Source organism: Monodelphis domestica, chromosome 2 (assembly GCF_027887165.1).
Source record: "Monodelphis domestica isolate mMonDom1 chromosome 2, mMonDom1.pri, whole genome shotgun sequence".
NCBI lineage: Eukaryota > Metazoa > Chordata > Mammalia > Didelphimorphia > Didelphidae > Monodelphis > Monodelphis domestica.
Genome location: NC_077228.1, coordinates 422,761,392 through 422,779,958, shown reverse-complemented (window position 1 = coordinate 422,779,958; position 18,567 = coordinate 422,761,392). Strand labels below are relative to the sequence as shown.

The following is an 18,567-nucleotide window of genomic DNA, read 5'->3' as shown; positions in this document are numbered from 1 at the left end:
TGTGGGTTTATTTTATTTTTTTATTTTTCAAGAGACAAATTTATTGGTGTGTCATATCACCAAATTGCTTAGAATTACTTTATAAAAAAGAGAAGAAAAAAACAAAATTCATTTTATAAAAGAGAAAGCTAAGAATAGGCTGGCCACCAGGTGATGAAGGTGTGTTTTACTTCAACAGTTGTAAAAGACTATCTCTTAAAGTGTTGAGGTAATACTATAAAAGTAAATGGTAAAATCATGAAATTTAGTAATATTAAGCAAATGTAATCCTGGTCAAGTAACAATCTCTCATTTATCTAAGGAACTCTCTAATACTGGCTATAAGTTACAGAAAAAGTGATACTTAAAATTGATCGAGGGAGCTTTTTCATATAAGGGTTCCCTGGGCCAATGAAAGCCAAGTTCTCATCACCTATGCCTACATAATCTTTAAGGAGTTTTAGGATTACGACTCAGAAGCAACACTGGAAATCACATGCTATAACCACTCATTTTACAAAGAGATTGAAACACAAAGAGCTTAAATGTCATATGCCCAGTGTCATACAGGTGATGAATACAGGATTCAAACTTAAGTCTTCTAACTTTAAACTTAGCATGCTACAAATTATCATCATGTCATCCACTACAGCAGACCTTTTAACAACTATTGAATCAGAAGTATCCTTCCCAAAAATAATTTTTTTAAAGCATTCATTCCTACAAAAATATTTATGTTAGCACATTTGTGATGGCAACAGTCTGTAATAATTAATTGTGCCATAAGAAATGACATAAAGAATGGTTTTAGAAAAATTTGGAAAGCTTGTATGAACTATTATAGAGTAAGGTGAGCAGAAAGAGAAGAAAAATTCTATTAGACAAGTAAGAAAATATGTTATGAGAAACGGGGTGGGAGGAGAAGAAGAGATGATGGATTTGAGATCCAGAAAGAATGTGACACATCTTTGAACATGGTCTACATTGGGATTTTAAATTGGATATTCATAATTAGGACTAAAGCTTTATTTCGTTTTTATGTGTGTGAAAAGAGTGGTGAAAGGGAAAGGCAAAGATAAATGTTTAAAGATGGATAAAAATTTAAAATTTTTAAAAGCAATGAAGCATGTCAATGTTACAGCAATTGCTAAGTAAATGATCTATAGAAAATTATAATTATAAAACTTACCTGCTTGCTGAATTTTTCCCATTGTGATTGATGGTCTACGAGTATTGTCTGCACCCAAGTTTTAACTCCAGCAACTGGATGGCTTCGCAAAGCAGATTCTATTTCCTTCATTTCCTTGAGGGATGAATCAATTGTTTCCATTTCATTGACAAATACCTAGTTATACAATAAAAACACGTTTATGTAAATAAAACCAAAAGTAAAAAAAGAGAGAGAAATTAGAAGGGCACAAATAATACATTATTTGTAATATATTTGTTGTTTGTCTACTGTTTGTCTTTTTAGTCGGTCAATTAATTTATTCCTACCTGGTAAACTATTAAAAGTGCTCTTTGAGATTTTATTCCTTATTTTATAGGAATTATTGTTTCTATTTATAGAAAATTTTATAAAAAATATTTTTTTAAAAAACATAAAGCTTTAGAGTAAGTAGAAAGAACACTGGAACGAGTGTCAAACTCTTGTCTTCTCAGACTATACTCAATAGTGATGTAATTTTTAGACAAATTGCTTCACTTTTCTTGGGCGCAGTTTGTTGATATATGAAATCAAGGTGTTAGATGAGCTAATCCCCATCATAGACATATTTAAAAAAGCAAAGTTTTTTTTGTTTTTTTTTTTAAACTCTTACCTTCCATCTTCAAATCAATACTATGTATTGGTTAGGTGACTTGCCCAGGTCACACAGCCAGGAAATGTCTAAGGACAGATTTTAACTCAGGACTTCCCATCTCTAGGGCTGGCTCTCAATCCACTGAGCCTCCTCTGCCTCAAGAAGCATAACTTCTAAAAAGAAGTGATAACTCCTATATGTTCTGTCCCACCTAGTCAAACCTCTTATGAAATGTATTGTTTAGTTCCTGCCACCATTGTTAGGAAAGATGAAACAGTATAAAGAGTAGGGGAACCAGGATAGGAAAGGGCCATTTTTGTATATTATGGTTGGTTGTGCTCCTTTGCATTCAAAGAGGACCAAAATGAATCAGTGGTGAAATCTTTGGATTCGCATATAAATAGGATTTAAGTGAGGCAGAGTTGTACAAAGTTATCCATCTTACCCTCTCTTCCAGAGTCATCAAAGTCTAATGGCAAGATAAAGTCAAGATAGCTTATATGTTCAAGACTATAGGTCATATAATGATCAGTTAAAGGAAGATGTTCATCAGGAAGAAAGAAAACTGAGTGGTTGCTACTTTTTGAGTGCATAAAATGCTGAATTTGTAGTCAAGGAGATGAGTTCAGATTTTATCTAGGACAAAATGTATGACTTGTAGCAAAGCACTTAAGCTCTCTGCATTAATTTCCTCCACTACAAAATGGGGATAACAACAATAATAGCACCTATATCCAGGTTTGTGGTAAGGATCAAGTGAGATAGTATATGGTTTGTCCTTAACAAAACATTAAGTCATGATATAAATGGTAGGTAATTTTGAGACTCAGATGATGTGTTCATTATCAATAAGCATCAGAATGCTGTTATGTGGAAGAAAAATTAGACCTGTGTTCTTTAGCACTAGAAGTCAGAAGCAAGTCAGATGAATAATGGAAAGTGAGAAATTTAGACAGATGTTAGGAAGGTTGTACAAATTAATCCAAAAAAAAAGGATCAGATGCATTAAAGAGGAGAGAGTTCCCGCTCAATGGTCTTGAAATAGAAATAGGCAATGACTTCTTTGGTATAATTCATGTGTGACTTAGAATAGTCACTGAAATCTCATCAAACATTAAAATTCTGTAAACTTCTGTAATCAGCTGCATTCCTTGTAAAAAAAAGTAAAATAATGCTTTATTGGGAGGAAGAATGGGATGGACAAATGATATCCTGGGTATGAGGAATTCCTCATATGGAATCTACCTTCAAAATTATAGATCATCCTTCTCTCTGCAATACATTATCCTGAGAGTTGCCTATAATACTTAAAAAGTTTAAGAGACTTGCCACAGTAACAGTCAGGGTAGAATCTGAAACAAGGTATTTCTTATGCCAAGGTTAGTCTTTTGAAAATAGATTAAGCACCTACTATGTTCCAAGCAGTATGGTAAGCACTGAGGATAGGAAAAAGGAAAAAAAAACAACAAAGTTCAAAGAAACTCAAACTCTAATGAAGGAGATAGCGTGAAAACAACTACATACAAATAACATACATGCAAGATAAAATGTGATTAATCAAAAGAAGGAACTAGAATTAAATAAGAGGGATAGAGAAAGACTGGGGCAGCTAAGTGACATAGTGGATAGAGCTCAAGATCTGCATTCAAATCCAACCTCACGCACTTACTAAGTTATGTCACTTTGGATAAACCATTTAACCCTGTTTGCCTCAGTTTCCTCATCTGTAAAATCAGTCAGAGAAGGAAATGGTAAACCATTCCAGTATCTTTGTCAAGAAAGCTCCACATGGAGACACAAAGAGTCAGACACAACTGAAATGACTGAACCACAACAACAAAAAGGGAATGGCTTCCTAGAGGTCAGATTTTAGAAGGGACTTGAAGGAAGCTAGAGAAACCAGAAATAAGAGAGCAGTTTTTTTAATATTCTTCTCTTAGCTGATGGCTCTCTTTCTATATGAACATTTTTTTTAAAATGAGACATTTAACGTTAGTGGTGTTTAGTTATTATTTTGGTTTAGTAATAAGTTACGGGCCAAGAAGTATATCTAACAGTGCAGACTGGCACCTTCCATACAACTTATTATTATTTATAAAAACCCTTTACTCCTGCCTTAGAATTAATACTATCAGTTCTAAGGCAGAAGAGCATAAAGTGCAAGGCTATGGGTCTTGGGTGACTTACCCAGAGTCACACAGCTAGAAAGTGTCTGAGGCCAGAACATAAGTCAGGATCTCTTGTCTCCAAGTCTGGCTATCTGTCTATCTCCTAAACCAACCTTGCTGCCCCTTTTCATCAATTTATAATCTTAAAGCACTGCCTGGATCTCTGAGAGGCTTGACTTTGCAGGTTCAAAAAACTGGATTGTCTCAGAGACTTCAGGTGAGCCCCGGGTCTTCCTTACTCTGAAGCCAGTAGCTATTCCATGATGTCTCTCATAAATATGAAAATCATCTGTAAGTTGACAGATAGCATGTACAAAGACTCAAGAGAAGTTATTGTAATAACAATTACTGCTATTACTTTGATAGTTCTAATGGCTTTCTGAATAGAGGTCGTGGATGAGGATTGCTAGCAAGTGACTTGTTATTAACCTTTAAGTAATTAATTTTGCTTGAGTGCTTCATTATCTGTGGCTATCAAAAGGGGATGTAAATAATTATCCCTTACCAACAAATTGTGAAGAGCTAAGATTTACATATTCTTTAAACAATATACAGCAATCTAAAAAAAAAGTTCACATTTACATGCTGTTCTTAAGAGATAAAAAGAATATAATGAGACATAAAAAGGATCATAAATGTGTTAAGAAGTATTCTTTAAAAGAAAAATGTCAATTTCTTTTAATAAAAGCTAACATTTTTATAGTGATTTAAGGGTTCCAAAATACCTTTTAATTATAATTTTATCATTGCAACAAATCAGTGAAGTAGGGGATATTATTATCCCCATTTTACAGATGTGTAAACTGATGAAAACAGAAGTTAATTGATTTTCCAGAATCACAAAGCTGGTAAATGCCTAAGGAAGTATTCAAAATCAGATCTTCCCCACTCTCAATATAGCATTCCAAGTCTATCTCATTAGCCACCAAGATGTGTCTTCTATAAAATGAAAGGGTTGTATTAGATGATCTGCAAGTTCCCTCAATGCTATAAGTCTTATAAACTGATACCTTAGTTACGAAAACAAAAACAAAATTTAGGTATACCTCTGGAGGCACTTTCATTTTGGTTTTTTCCTGTGTGATAAAGGAAATTTGAAGTCATAATTTCATCAGAATAAAGAATAAGTCATTTGCAAACTCCCTCTCATGCGACAAATCTGCAATTTATATTCTTAGAGAGTTGCCTGGAGCGCTGAGGGGTAAATGACATGCCTTCACAAAGATATTATGGAATACAGGATGACTTGCAACCACATAATTCTTATACAAAACCTAGTTCTCTATCCACAAAGCCTAGCTGTCTCTGTCAACACAAATATGAAGATGAAAATGAAAATGTGAAAACTGCTCAAGTCTTTTTTTTTTAAAACTAAATTCAAAATCCTTTTACAAGGTTAAATATTTTACCTTCAGTTCATCGTCTCATGTATTTATATAAAAGCAGCAAATAATAATGAAGATAAAGCAAAATGTTATTCTTTATTATAGGCTCCTAAGTAGGCTCCTTAAAATGAGCAAAACTCACCCTGCATTGGTCAAGCTGTCTTTGAAGTCCTTCAGAATCTCCTTGGATGGCCTGCTCTTTCATTAAGAAGTCTTTCACACCATTTATCCACTTCTCAATGACTTTAGAATCAGCCTAAATCGAACAAAGTAATGAAAAGGGCTATCAGTCAGTGACAAACTCCTTCATCTCAAGATTGCTACTGAGAAGAGCAACTTTAGTAAACTTTCATTGTATCATTTCCTTCTTTTCTTGATTCCTGTTATACATTATCTACCACAGAATAATTTTCTCTATTCACGAAGGGGATCTTCTCATGTCCAAATGAATAGTTTTTAAAAATGCATTTTATTCTGCAAATTACAAACTATTATCAGCTGAGCATTCATTGGCAAAATTAAAAGCTAAGTTATTAAAAATGTCACTTTATAAATATAAGCACTGGTATACTTATAATACCTATGAGAGTCTCATATTTTCAAACACATGGCATCTTTGTTTAACATTACCTAAAATTTTTTACTATCACATTTAATTGGAGGGAAATCATCATAGAAGCATATTTAATTTTTTTTTTTCCATGAACTGTCCTTAATGGATTGGAATAAATAATAAATAAGTACTTCTTGGTGTCTTTTTTTTTAGTTGGGGTAAGAGGGATGGAAATGGAAAAGCAAATCTGGGATTACCAAAAAGCATCAATTTGTTCATAAATCAAACCATCAGCAAACATTGTTAAAACATTAGATACTATACTAGGCCCTTGGGTACAAGAACAAATAGAAACATTCTTTCATCCCAAAGAGTTTACATTCTGATGGGTTCAAAACAAGTATATACGGCATAAATTTAAAGTTAACAAATTCTCTAAGATGCTCCGGTAGTTTCTCTTGGGAAGGAAAGACAATTTTTTGAAACATTCAAATAGACATAGACAACGTTGAAACATTCAAAAGGATATTTTAATTCTCAGCTTCCTTAACAGCCTTCATTCCAGCATCTCATTCAGAAGATGAACTTACAATTTAAATCTATATAGATGATAACACACACAGAATAGTTTTAGGTTGTGGGAGAGTAGTGGATTAAAAACTCATACACACGCATGCACAAGCATATGCAACTTGCACAAATGTACACGCACACACATGCATGCACATACACACACAAATCTCTCTATAGAGATTATCCAAGTGTCTTAATATAGTAAAATTATTCCTTTCTATATCAACTTTGACATATGATCATAAAGTTTTTCCTCAAATCTTTCTAATGGCAGATAGTTTAGTATGACACAACATAGCTAATTCAATTTCAGGACAGATCAAATGCTTAAAACTGTTGTCCTTACACTGTTCTGAAATGTATTTTCTTTCAATTTGGTTCATTAATTACATACTTTAAAGCTTTATTGATGTATTTTGCTTATATATTATATACATTTACAGATTATTATCATTTTATGAGACACTCATGTGAAAGTAAATGCAATATTTCACATCTATTCCACCATTTACCTCTCCATATTTTTAAATTGCAAGAAATCTATTCATCTCCCATCCCCAAAGAGCATAAAAAATAGAAACATGAATTTCTTTTAACAAATATGCAGATTTGAATAAACCAGATTCCCTCATTAGTCACACAAAAACATATGTCTAATACCATACCCTGAATCCACCTCCTTTCTGTAATGGAGAGCACATTTCATCATTGGCCATCTGGAATAATAGATGACCATTAAAATGATCACACTTCTTAGAGTTTTCCAAGTTGTTTTGTCTTTTATATATAGTGTTACAATGTAAATTGTCTCCTGGTTCTGTTCATTTCATTCATTAACTGTTTACAAAAATCTTCAAAATTGTTCATTTTTAAAATCTTGATGTTATGATATAAATCATTTTTCTGGTTATGCTCAATTCACTCTTCATTAGTACATCAAACCTTTCCATGTTTTGTTGAAACCATCCATTTCCACATTTTTTAGAGCCCAGCAATAATCAAATGCCACAAAAAAAAACCTTATTATCTTATTCTTCAAATTTTAGTGCCCATTTTTTTGACATAAAAATAGCTACTACAAATATTTTTGGGCAAAAAGGTTCTTTTCCTCTTTGTTAAAGCTCTTTTGGTTATAAGTCTACTAGAAGTATAATTGAGTCAAAAGGCATGACTTGTTTAACAACTTTTGTGTATAATTCCAAACTGTTTCCCAAAATGGTTGCACCCATTTATAAATGGATCAATGTGCCTGTTTTCCTACAGCCACACTGATATTGGCATTTTCCTTTTTTTGCCATAGCTACTACTCTGACAGTGTAAGATGGAATATCAGAATTTCTTTAATTTGAATTTCTCTCACCAGTAATGATTTTGGAGGGGCTTTCTTCATATATATAGCTATAGATCACTTATATCTAAAGCTAATTTTTTAAAGAAGAGCTCCATATAGATAGACTCCTACTGATAGGCTGCAAGAGGAAGCTAGATGGAACAGTGAATAATCTCAACAAGTTTTGTTTTTCTTTTTGTCCCTCAATTTAAGTGTCAGGGAAAGAAAAGCCATAAATTTTCGTGTGTGTGTGTGTGTGTGTGTGTGTGTGTGTGTGTGTGTGTGTGTGAGAGAGAGAGAGAGAGAGAGAATCCTAAACAAATATCATTAATCCTGAGTAAGGGTTTCTAAACTTTTTTAAGTTAGCAGACCCTTTGATCTTATTTCTAAAAGAGGGACTAGAAGAGGGACCTTTTAAAACAATTCCTAAATGACTAAACAAACTAAAATAACTAAATTATTGAATATGTATATGCTAGAATAAGAATATCAATGTACCATAAGAAACAATGAATAAGAAGAATTTAAAGATACATGAAATACTCTATATAAACTGATATGAAGTAGAAAAAAACCTGAAAAAATGCATATACAACTATAGAATTGTAAAAGTAAAGAAATGTAAAAAACAAAAAGAAAAACTGTTGATATTAGACAATTACAATTACCAAAACTAGCCCAAAAGAAATGAAAAAAAAATGAATTGACCTCTTATTTTTGCAAAAGTAGAATATTACAGGTGTGAAACATTGTATATACATTATCCAACATGATTGGCATTTAGACTGAAGATTTAAACTAATTTTTCCTCTCTTTTCTTAATCTTTGTTATAATAGATGACAGTGTCATAAGAGTTGGTATTTATGAATAAATAAAGATGATATAAAATCAAAATGTGACATTGTAAAGTATTTTAAAAATACTTTAGCTAAAACCATAGTAATCTGAGCAAAAGAAATCCTTTAAAAGGAAAGAAGGAAAATTTTGCAGCTCAACACTTAGAGCAATAAATGATACCAATACAGACAAGTGATTTTAAGGGTTATATACTCTGTATCCCTTTGAGAGCTCTAATGCACCCTTCAAATTTTCAGAAAAGAGATCCAAAATTATATTGTCAAACAGTTTTTGTCATCTACACCAAATCTTATTCAAAAGTCCAAATCAAGCAGTAATTATTTTGATCCAACTCACGCGCTAGAAAAATCTGAGGTTAAATTCCTGGAATTTCTTTTGCTCCTCCTCCATCTGTTGGAATTCCTATTACTTTAAATTTTATTTTGTGCAGCCAATTCCTAAACCAGGCCGTTGGTGGAGGCAACAAGAAAAACCACAATCAGTTGTTTTAAGAGTGATGGTGGAAATGGTAATTTTTTCCCTGCTGTTTTACAGTATTCATTAACATTCAAAAAGCCTATGTTGAAAACAACTGTCCACATTAACAAATGAGAAATGTTATCACTAAGCTTTCTATCATGCTATGATAACATCAATCCTTTAAAATAGGCTACTTTAAAATATGGTTTAGAACATACCTGCATTTCAACTAAAAAAATTATTGAAAGTTATTACATACACAGATGTAACCACAAGTGAGATATTGATTTTATCTTAAAAGCCTATTAACTGTTAACATGACTCCTGCTTAGATGGTGGTGATGTTCATAGCTTTCTTTACCTCTATCAGTTACTTAGCCTGCAAGTTTTTTCATTTGTAGAATTATGTGCCATACAATAATATTAAATCTAAACTATGCTATACTATAGAACTCAATTATCAAACAGATCTTCAATATTTGGGAAAAGATGATTCAGGGTATGTAATACAGAAAAAAAAAGACAAATCCACAAGTTAATATTTACAGTGGTTGACTAAGATAGAATTTCTACTTATAATTGTTTAATGATAACTAAAAGCATTCTAAGAAAATTGCTAGATACTAGAGTGAAAAACCTTTTAAAAGTTTATGTGGTAGCTGTTTGAAGAGAGAAGAGGTATCAAAGAAATGTTGTAAAAAATAGACTCGAATACAGGACTACAATCCCCATGAGCCTTTGCTCCACTTCCCCAGAATGCCTTGTAATCTCACCTGGGCCGAGATCGAGAAGGTATTTAAGCGGATTCAAAGGCTGTTGAAGGGGTCTTGGCTTTTTTTGGACTTCCGTTTTGGAGCAGAGGTGTCTCTTCCATGATGTGAGGTTATTTTGTCTAGGCCTCTGGCCTAGGCACATGCTTCTTACTTGTATATTCTTAATCTTTAACCTTTAATAAACCTCTAAAAAATATAATACTCCTTGCAGAGAGAAACTAATTTCTACCTGCCTCAGTCTCCCCATCTCCCCTAAATTTTAATCTTTACAATGTTAAAAAAAGTAGAAATGATGAGATTTAACAGATTAGATATGAGGGATGAGTGTAAATGAAGAGTCATGGATTACACCAAAGTTGCTAACTTGGGTATTATCCACAGTTATATGGAAGTTTAGAGGAGAGGAGAGTTTGGGCAGTGTTATTATAATAATAATCTTGGTATTGGCTATGGATCTCTATAGCCAGCTAATATTGATTAGCTAAGCTGTCAGTGAGTTCTGATGATTGGCAGTTGATAACTTGCTGGATACAGTTTAATCCAACAAAATTTATTAATTACTATCAGGAGAGGTAGGGATAGAAAGAGGATATGTGAATAATACAGGATATCTTAAATCTAAACTAAAGTGTCTAACTGTAATCTGAACCGAACCCTTTGTACCACAAGGGATGTCTTCGTGTCTGATGAGAATAAACCTAACCTGACTTTCTCTCTATCTAAAGATCTATCTAACTTACTAAACTATCCTAATAGTTTATCTTAAATTATATAATTTTCTTTACTTATATTAAAAATCTTCCAGCTGCCTCAAACTGATGATCAGTATTTGTTCCATCTCCTCCCTCAGCAGGGGGCTGCAACTGACACTATTTCAGTGAGAGTTAAAAAGCACCCCCTTTCTGCTGCTTTTCCCTTTTGGAAAGGGAAAAGTGGTTACTTAACTCTCTCTTCCTTAGATCTCAAGATATTTTCTCTCTTCTTCAAATTAACTCTTACAAAACTCAGTTATCTGAGCCAACCCTCCAGTCACCTCCTCCCAACAAGGAAGTTCCCAGAGAGTGAGTCATTTCCCAACCATCTTTCCTTTTCTAAAATTCTCTTCCCATCACTCACAGAAAATTCCTTAAAGAGCCCAAAGTGATTTGTTTGGGGCCTTACATAAGAGGGGACTGAAGAAAAATCCTTTCTCTAGTATCTATCTCTCTGTATTCTAACTATTGCTATATAACTAAATTAGTAACAAATTAAGCCTAACAGCAGAAAGATTAAACTTGGTGGAAAACATTGTATTGTATATAATGTCAGATTTCTTTAACATGTTTGTTGCTTTTGAAACATTTTTTTAAATAAAAATTATTTTAAAAAATATATATACATATATTTATTAAGGGCAAGGGGGAATGGCTATGTCTCTCCATCAAAAATATGTAAATATACAATATGATGAATAGAACTAAATGTCCAATCGGGTATGTTTCCAAGGGTTATTCTACAAATTTGAAATAAAAATAGTGTCTGGCAGCTAAGTGAAAGACTGGATAGAACTCTGGGCCTGGAATAAAGAAGACCTGAGTTTACATTCAGCCTCAGACATTTACTAACTCTTTGACCCTGGGCAAATCATTTAACCTTTATTTACCTCATTCATTATCTGTAAAATAGAGATAACACCTACTGCCTGGGGTCATTATGAGGATCAAATTAGATAATTGTAAAGTGTTTATTTAGCACAGTGCCTAGCACATACTAAGCACTATTTAAATATTGGCTATAATTATTATTATGATCTAATTAGAATGGCTACAAGATTCACTAAAATAGAAATAATTCACACCAACAGTTAAGCTCAATATCACTGATTTCTTGGGCATTCATTTGAGCTTTGTGCAAAGATTTGTCTTTAACGTCATTATTTATGATGCTCATCTATAAGGAATACTTCTATAACAGTCAAATGTGCCCTTTGAATATGATACATTTATCCAGATCCCCATAGATTACTCTCTCCTGACCTAACCAGATCTCAAATCTAACAAAGATCACCATCAGAAAACACTGTCCAAATTGAAACCCAAATTTAGAAACAAAAGTAGATCTTGTTATTTAAATGTGGCAAACGCATGATGTTATACTGGGTTCCAAAAAGAGCAGTTTTAGAAGCTAATGAGAAATGGGTAGTAATCAATTTTTTTTTACATTGAAAAGAAGTCCAGCTGATAGCATAAGCTTGGCCACAAAATTTCACGCAAAAAAAAAAAAAAAGCACTCCTGGGAGATGCAAAGACTTGTTCTCTATAGGATTGACACTTAAAATGAAATTTCAGCTGAGAAATTAGGTTTCTGTCATCTGAGCTAGGGGATATTCTTGTAATCCAGCTTTCATTCTAGAATTTCGCTGGAAATCATCAGCTCAAAGGTTTCTAAGACTTTCCAATTCTAATGGTAGTTTCTTTTTTCATCTCCCTTACATCTTCCCATTGGCCCAAAAAATAGTTACAACCTTTCCTTTCACCAAGATGTCTTAATTAACAGTAAATACTGATAGTTTCTCAAGTCCCTCAGCAATATTCTCCTTACTTTTATAAAGATTCCTTTGGAGAACGAATACTAATTATGAAGCCAATTTTTTCATACTTAAGGCCATCTGACCTCACTTCCATACTACTTTCTTCCTGAGACAAGCAATGGCAAGACACTCTACATTAAAATTTGCAGAGCAATGAAGAAAGCATTTAATTATTCCACCAGAGTTCACTGAATCAAATACAAACGCCACCCTTATGGTGATCAGTAAGACTGCATTAAGTACACATCCCATTAGTCACAAAATAATAGCAATTTTTTCCTTTCTCATATCTGGCTCATTATTCTTAGAACCAAGAATGGAAAGAAAAATCAGGCTTGCCTCACCTACTTCCTTATCATTTCAGACCTGGTCAGCAGAGTACAGAGGAAAGAATACAGATTCCAGAATCAGAGAACTTGTTTCAAATGTCAACTCTGGGGCTACTTAGTATGACTTTTAAGTAAATTACTCCATTCCTGAAGGCTTTAGTTTCCTTAACTACACAAATGACAGTTGTACTAAATGACTATAAGGTCCCATAAAGTTCTAAATATTATAATTCTAGGCTCCCTGCCTGTATCTTATATTCGCCTATCTCTAATCATCAATATGATTACATTGTTCTCTTTTCCATGACAGCATCTGTTCCCGTGCTATTAAATTTGGACTTCTAAATCAATTTTCATTCATGTATACAATCCATCCAATAGCCCTGACTCAATAGAGAATGTGAGCCCATTAGCCCAAAAGTTCTTTCATTTTGCCTAAAAACCTAGTGCCTACATGAATCACATGTAGATACTTCATAATACTCAGTGACAAATAGTTTACTTCTCATGCTAACACAATGGAAATCACTAATAGTTTAAGTCACTATTTCTCTGTTAGTTAAGCTAAATTAATCATTGTTCTCTATATTCACTACTTAGCTGATCTAAAGTTTTTCCACATCAACCCAGAGCAAAGAGCCATTATCTATTCCTGCTCAAAAATCTCTAATGCACATCTCAAAGCTTGCCTTCTCTATAGAAACTTTCAAAGACAAAAGAAAAATGAGGCGCTTCTTACCATATAAATGACATACATTTTGCAAGAAAGTTGTGAATGCAGTTTAAGCACATAATTAACATAGTGTCAGAAACTAATGCCAAGTACTGACAAGTAAAAGGTTTCCACTTTTTAATTGCTATTTTACATTGTGAAGGAGCTTAATTAAATGCCTAAACGGGTTTATATTTACCTCAAACACTCTCAGTTTGGGAATAATTTCTTCTAGCAGATGAATATCTTTGGAGACTCTGGCCTTTAGCCTGTCCCATTTTCCTTGAACATTCTCAAATTCGTGCCTGTATTTATTCTTTATGTCATGAGGAGCACCCTGCTCCAGAGTCTTCGTTTCTTCTTCCAGTTTCCCCAGTAAAGGCTTCTGATCCTCAAGTATTTGTTCAAGAGCCTGAAAATATGATTAACATATTCTGATTTTCTGTAGCTCTAAACATGTATTGATATATTATAAGATATAGGCAGTGAGGTTAAAAATGGCACAGTAATAAAATAAACATGAGCAAAACAAAACACAATATTCAAAGAATAGTACTAAATGGTAAATATAAAGAGACAAAAATAATCATAAACCTCACCATAAAAGAACTTATCTTCTACTAAAGGTAGAGTAGATAAAGAATTTGAAGAGATAAAGATAACTTAAAGAAAATGGTGTATTATAAGATAAAGACATCAAGATGGGAAATGCATTAAAGTGATGAGGAAGAATCACCGTTGAGGGATTAAACTGGAAATGGTATGCAGCGTAGGGCCAAGTTAAATTTTTATTTTCTTTAAGAGGCAATAGAGAACCACTGAATATTTTTCACAAAGAGGAGTGATATGTAGTCAAACCTTTATTTCAGGAATATTAATTTGGTGGCTATGTGAAAGAGTAGACAAGAAAAGAGTTAGAAGGGAAACCAACAAGAAGGGCACTGAAAGATACACGAATAGGAGAGAAGAAGGAAAGAATCAGAACAGTGGCTCTGAAAGTTGAGAGAAATCTAAGAAGGTTGGGGAGGTTAATGAATAAGTTATAATAAAAGAACAGACCCTCATGTGAGGAAGAAAAGGGATTCAAGGAGAATTCTTAGATTATGAATCAGGGCAATTTAAAAGACTGTAATGCCCTGAACATAGTGTAATGGGAAAGATGATCCATTATGGTTTTGGTTGTGTTGAATTTGTGGTGTACATGACACATCCAAGAACAGATGTTAAGCAAGCAGTGGAGACAGACAGACAGACAGACAGATAGACAGAACCTTGAGGAACAGCCATATTTAATGGGTGGGAGGAAGATGTAATTATACAGAAATGGGCACCAAGGAGTAGCCAGACTAGAAGAAAAATAATGTAAAGACAGGAGCCAGTGCAGTATGGGAAAGGGGGCTATATTTTTTAATCCCAAGTCTAAAATTCAAATCCTGACTCTGCCAATCAATCACCTATATGACCTTAGATGAGTTATTTAACATCTCAACTTCACTTTATTCATACTTAATATGAAAAAAAAAAGGTTGGACTAGATGACTACTAAGGTCACTTTCAGTTCTAAGTCAAGGTTGCAGGGAAGTCTCAAAAGAGAAAGTATCTGGAGGAAGGGAGTGCTCAACAGTATCCAAACCAGGAAGTAAAATTAGAATGAAGAAAAAGACCCTTGGTTGAAAAGTGTAAAGATCATGGAGGCAACTCAGTGGCTTGGTGGATATAGTGTCAGGCAAGAACTTGGGAGGACCTGGGTTCAAATCTAGACTCAAGACACTTCCTACCTGTGAGACCCTGGGCATGCCACTTCACCCCCAAAGCCTTGCCCTTATCACTCTTCTGTCTTGGAACACATATACAGTATTGACTTTGTTTGTTTGTTTGTTTGGGGCTGCGGAGTGGGGGGTAATTATTTTTTTTTAAAGCATTGGCAACCATAGAGAGGACATTTTCAATGGAGTGGTTTGGTTGGAATCAAAATTGGAGTAAAAAATGAGTAGGATGTGAAGACAATGAGGCAATAAGGATAAATGACCATTTAAGAAGTAGGCTGCAAAATGGATAAAAAACAGAAAGTATCTCAATAGTCTTTTGACCCTTGGGTCTTTACATTTTTCAATTACCATTGGAGGGTAGGACCTTAGTCACAAAGAGATAATAATTTGTATTTTTAACATAGTACTCATTAGCTTTCTGTTTTTTGCTTACTCTTTATTTTTAAAAAATTTCAGTGCCTTTTTTAAGATTGTTTCTCAAAAGAGGTATATATTATGTGTAGTGAAAAGAAAGAGTTAGGTTTGAGTCCTGTCACTGTTGCTTACTAGTTTTGTGAATGTAAGTCATACTTCTCTCAACGCTTAGTTATCTCATCTGCAAATGAAGGATAATACTCCTTCTAGTACTTTCCTAAAAAGGTGGTTGAGGATCAAAAGCAAGAATAAGTGCAGACCTTGAAGTTTTAGATTAATAATAATATTAACCTTTATACAAGCACCCTGAAAGGCTTATGCAGCTTTAAGCTTTAGCAATTTCTAAAGTATAACTTTTATACCAAATTACAGAAAAGATTGGGAAGTTTAATTATGTGAAACTTTCACAGTTGTTTGGTGATTTTGAATAATAAATTTTAATTTAATTTTCTGGATGATACTTTCTAAGATTGATGAATCAGGAGAGAAGATCCACCTGTGTGGCCACCATGATCAACCAATCTATTGCGATTGGAGTTTTTCTTGTCATTTTGCTTCAGGACTCAAGTATGCCTCAGAATCAGGTTCTTTGAATGATTACAGTTACAAATATAATTACAATTACAAATGTAATTCTTTCAATCACTGAGCAGTAGATGATAAGATTTTTACAAAATTCAAAAATATTGTGTGATGTCTATAGCACAAAGGATGACTAAGTGGAACAGTGGAATAGCACACTGGTTCTGGAGTCAGAAAACCCAGAGTTCAAATGTGTCCTTAGACATTTCCTGGCTGTGTGGCCCAGGACAACTCATTTAACCCCTGCCTGAATAAAACTGGAGAAGGAAATGGGAAACCACTCCAATATCTTTGCCATGAAAAACGCATGAACAATTTGTTCCAGGGATACCAACTGAACAATAACCACAACACAGCACAAGATGGTGATTATATTGAATTTTAATTTAAAATATCAATATTTATAAAAGTAAATCCAATTAATTAATTTTTTCCATTTGTCATATTTATACTTATCAAGTTTCTAAAGTTTCAAATTCACACTCCTAAAAAGAACATTAATATTTTTAAAAATTAAAGACTAAGTAAATAACAGAGAGCTAATGGTCACTGCATTAATAAAAATTATATGTTGGTTCTACCCCTTTAAGCACTAATTGAAAAATATAAAGGCTCAAAGGTCAAAAGACTAATAAATGAAAAAAACAAGGCATAAAAACACATTTCAAATTGTTTTGTAATTTAGGGTAATAAAAATGGATTCTGATTTCTAAGATGTAACATAAGCTTACCCTTTTCTCCTGCAAGGCCTTTTCAACTTCTGAAAGGTCATTCAAGGCATTCAGAGAAACTTGAGTCTTATTTTCTGATTCATTTAACACATCCTTCACAGTCTTCAATGTCTGTAAGTAGTCATCTCCAGGTTGGCTCTTCAGATCTGTGTATTTTAGAGCAATTTAATTTAAGTTTCTTTTTTTTTATTTTAAGCAAATAATATTACAAAGACAGTATGTATATATTCCACATATTTCAATCATTTAATGTTGACTGAGCAGATAATCACTATGGATATGAAAGATTATAATTAAAACTAGCAATGTGTAAGTTAAAAATATGGTCAATGATTTAAGATTAACATCATAATTTCAGAACTATTATGACTGAGGGGCATAATCTTAATTCATCTTTCTTCTCTGCATTCATTATGATGAAAGACCTCACTGATGATAAACTTGTATTTTTTTAGCCCAAAATTTCCCCTTCTTTTCCTTTTTCCTCACCATAAAGCTTCAATTTGTAACACTAAAAAAAAAAAGTATAAATGTCTAAAGACACTGTCATTGATTTCAATCACATGGACAAACTGTCACCTACAAAGTAGTACAAACCATTCTCAAATTGCTTACTACCAGTTACTACTACTGGCCAATTATGAGATGTACATAGAATAACGTAGAGTGATATCTATCTATTGTAAGCTTTTAAAATGTCAGAAAAATCTATTTCATTAAGCTCCTTAAAAAAATGAACCAACAATACTTTGAGGGCAAAGGGACTTCCTTTTAAAGCATAAGAAACAGTAGCCAACAGGAAGTAAAGGTTAAGAACTTAAATATTTAACTTTGCCCACTGGTCCATAACAGGCACCAAAGGCTATTTTGCAAAAGCAAGCTGAAAGAAAAAAGCTGTTTGCAGTTCACTTCCCAAGCTTGGTCAATGAAGTTCTCTGAACAAAGAGCTCTAGCCTAAAAAATCCTGTTCCTAAAGGGGGGGTGGGGGTGGGGTGGAGAATGTGATCCATTTTTACCAACAAACCAGGACCATAGTGCCAATGCACAAGCTGAAGCAAGAACTTATGAAATTCCTGTATGTTTATACTGGAAACAATGAGGGAGAAATACTTCATGTCTAAAGGATATTTTTCTATAATTTGCGTACTTCAGCAGATTTCTGAACTCATCGATATTGGTATTCCCTCTATCTGAATAAAATTAATTGCCTAAAAATCAAAATCAGTAGTTGGAGGTGGAAAAATGGAGGAGATCTTAATGAAACTTTTAAAAAATTACTGGGTATTTTTAATATACCTCAAGTATAAGTACATCCACTTTTTTCAATGAAAACAAAATTGAAATTAAACAACAAAGTGAGACTAGCACTGAAATTTGAAAACAATAGTTGGAGGCAATAGAAGGATAGCCTACCCTTAGCAAAAAATATATATATTTTTTTAATTTTTTAAAAAATAAACCCTTACCTTCCATCTTGGAATCACTACTGTGTATTGGTTCCAAGGCAGAAGAGTGGTAAGGGCTAGGCAATGGTGGGTAAGTGACTTGACCAGGGTCACATAGCTGGGAAGTGTCTGAGG

General features: G+C 33.3%; 1 protein-coding gene across 10 annotated transcripts in view; it reads right to left on the bottom strand.

Annotated features, from left to right (window-relative positions):
• UTRN (utrophin) overlaps window positions 1-18,567 on the bottom strand; it is a 651,323-nt gene that overhangs the window by 407,801 nt on the left and 224,955 nt on the right. For all 10 annotated transcript variants that reach the window (XM_007484681.3, XM_056818903.1, XM_007484684.3 and 7 more), the window contains 4 exons: window positions 16,988-17,133; window positions 13,691-13,903; window positions 5,477-5,590; window positions 1,169-1,324 (listed from right to left, as the gene is read on the bottom strand). In XM_007484681.3, the coding sequence (XP_007484743.2) occupies window positions 1,169-1,324; window positions 5,477-5,590; window positions 13,691-13,903; window positions 16,988-17,133 (629 nt within the window). The remainder of the gene's footprint in view (window positions 1-1,168; window positions 1,325-5,476; window positions 5,591-13,690; window positions 13,904-16,987; window positions 17,134-18,567) is intronic.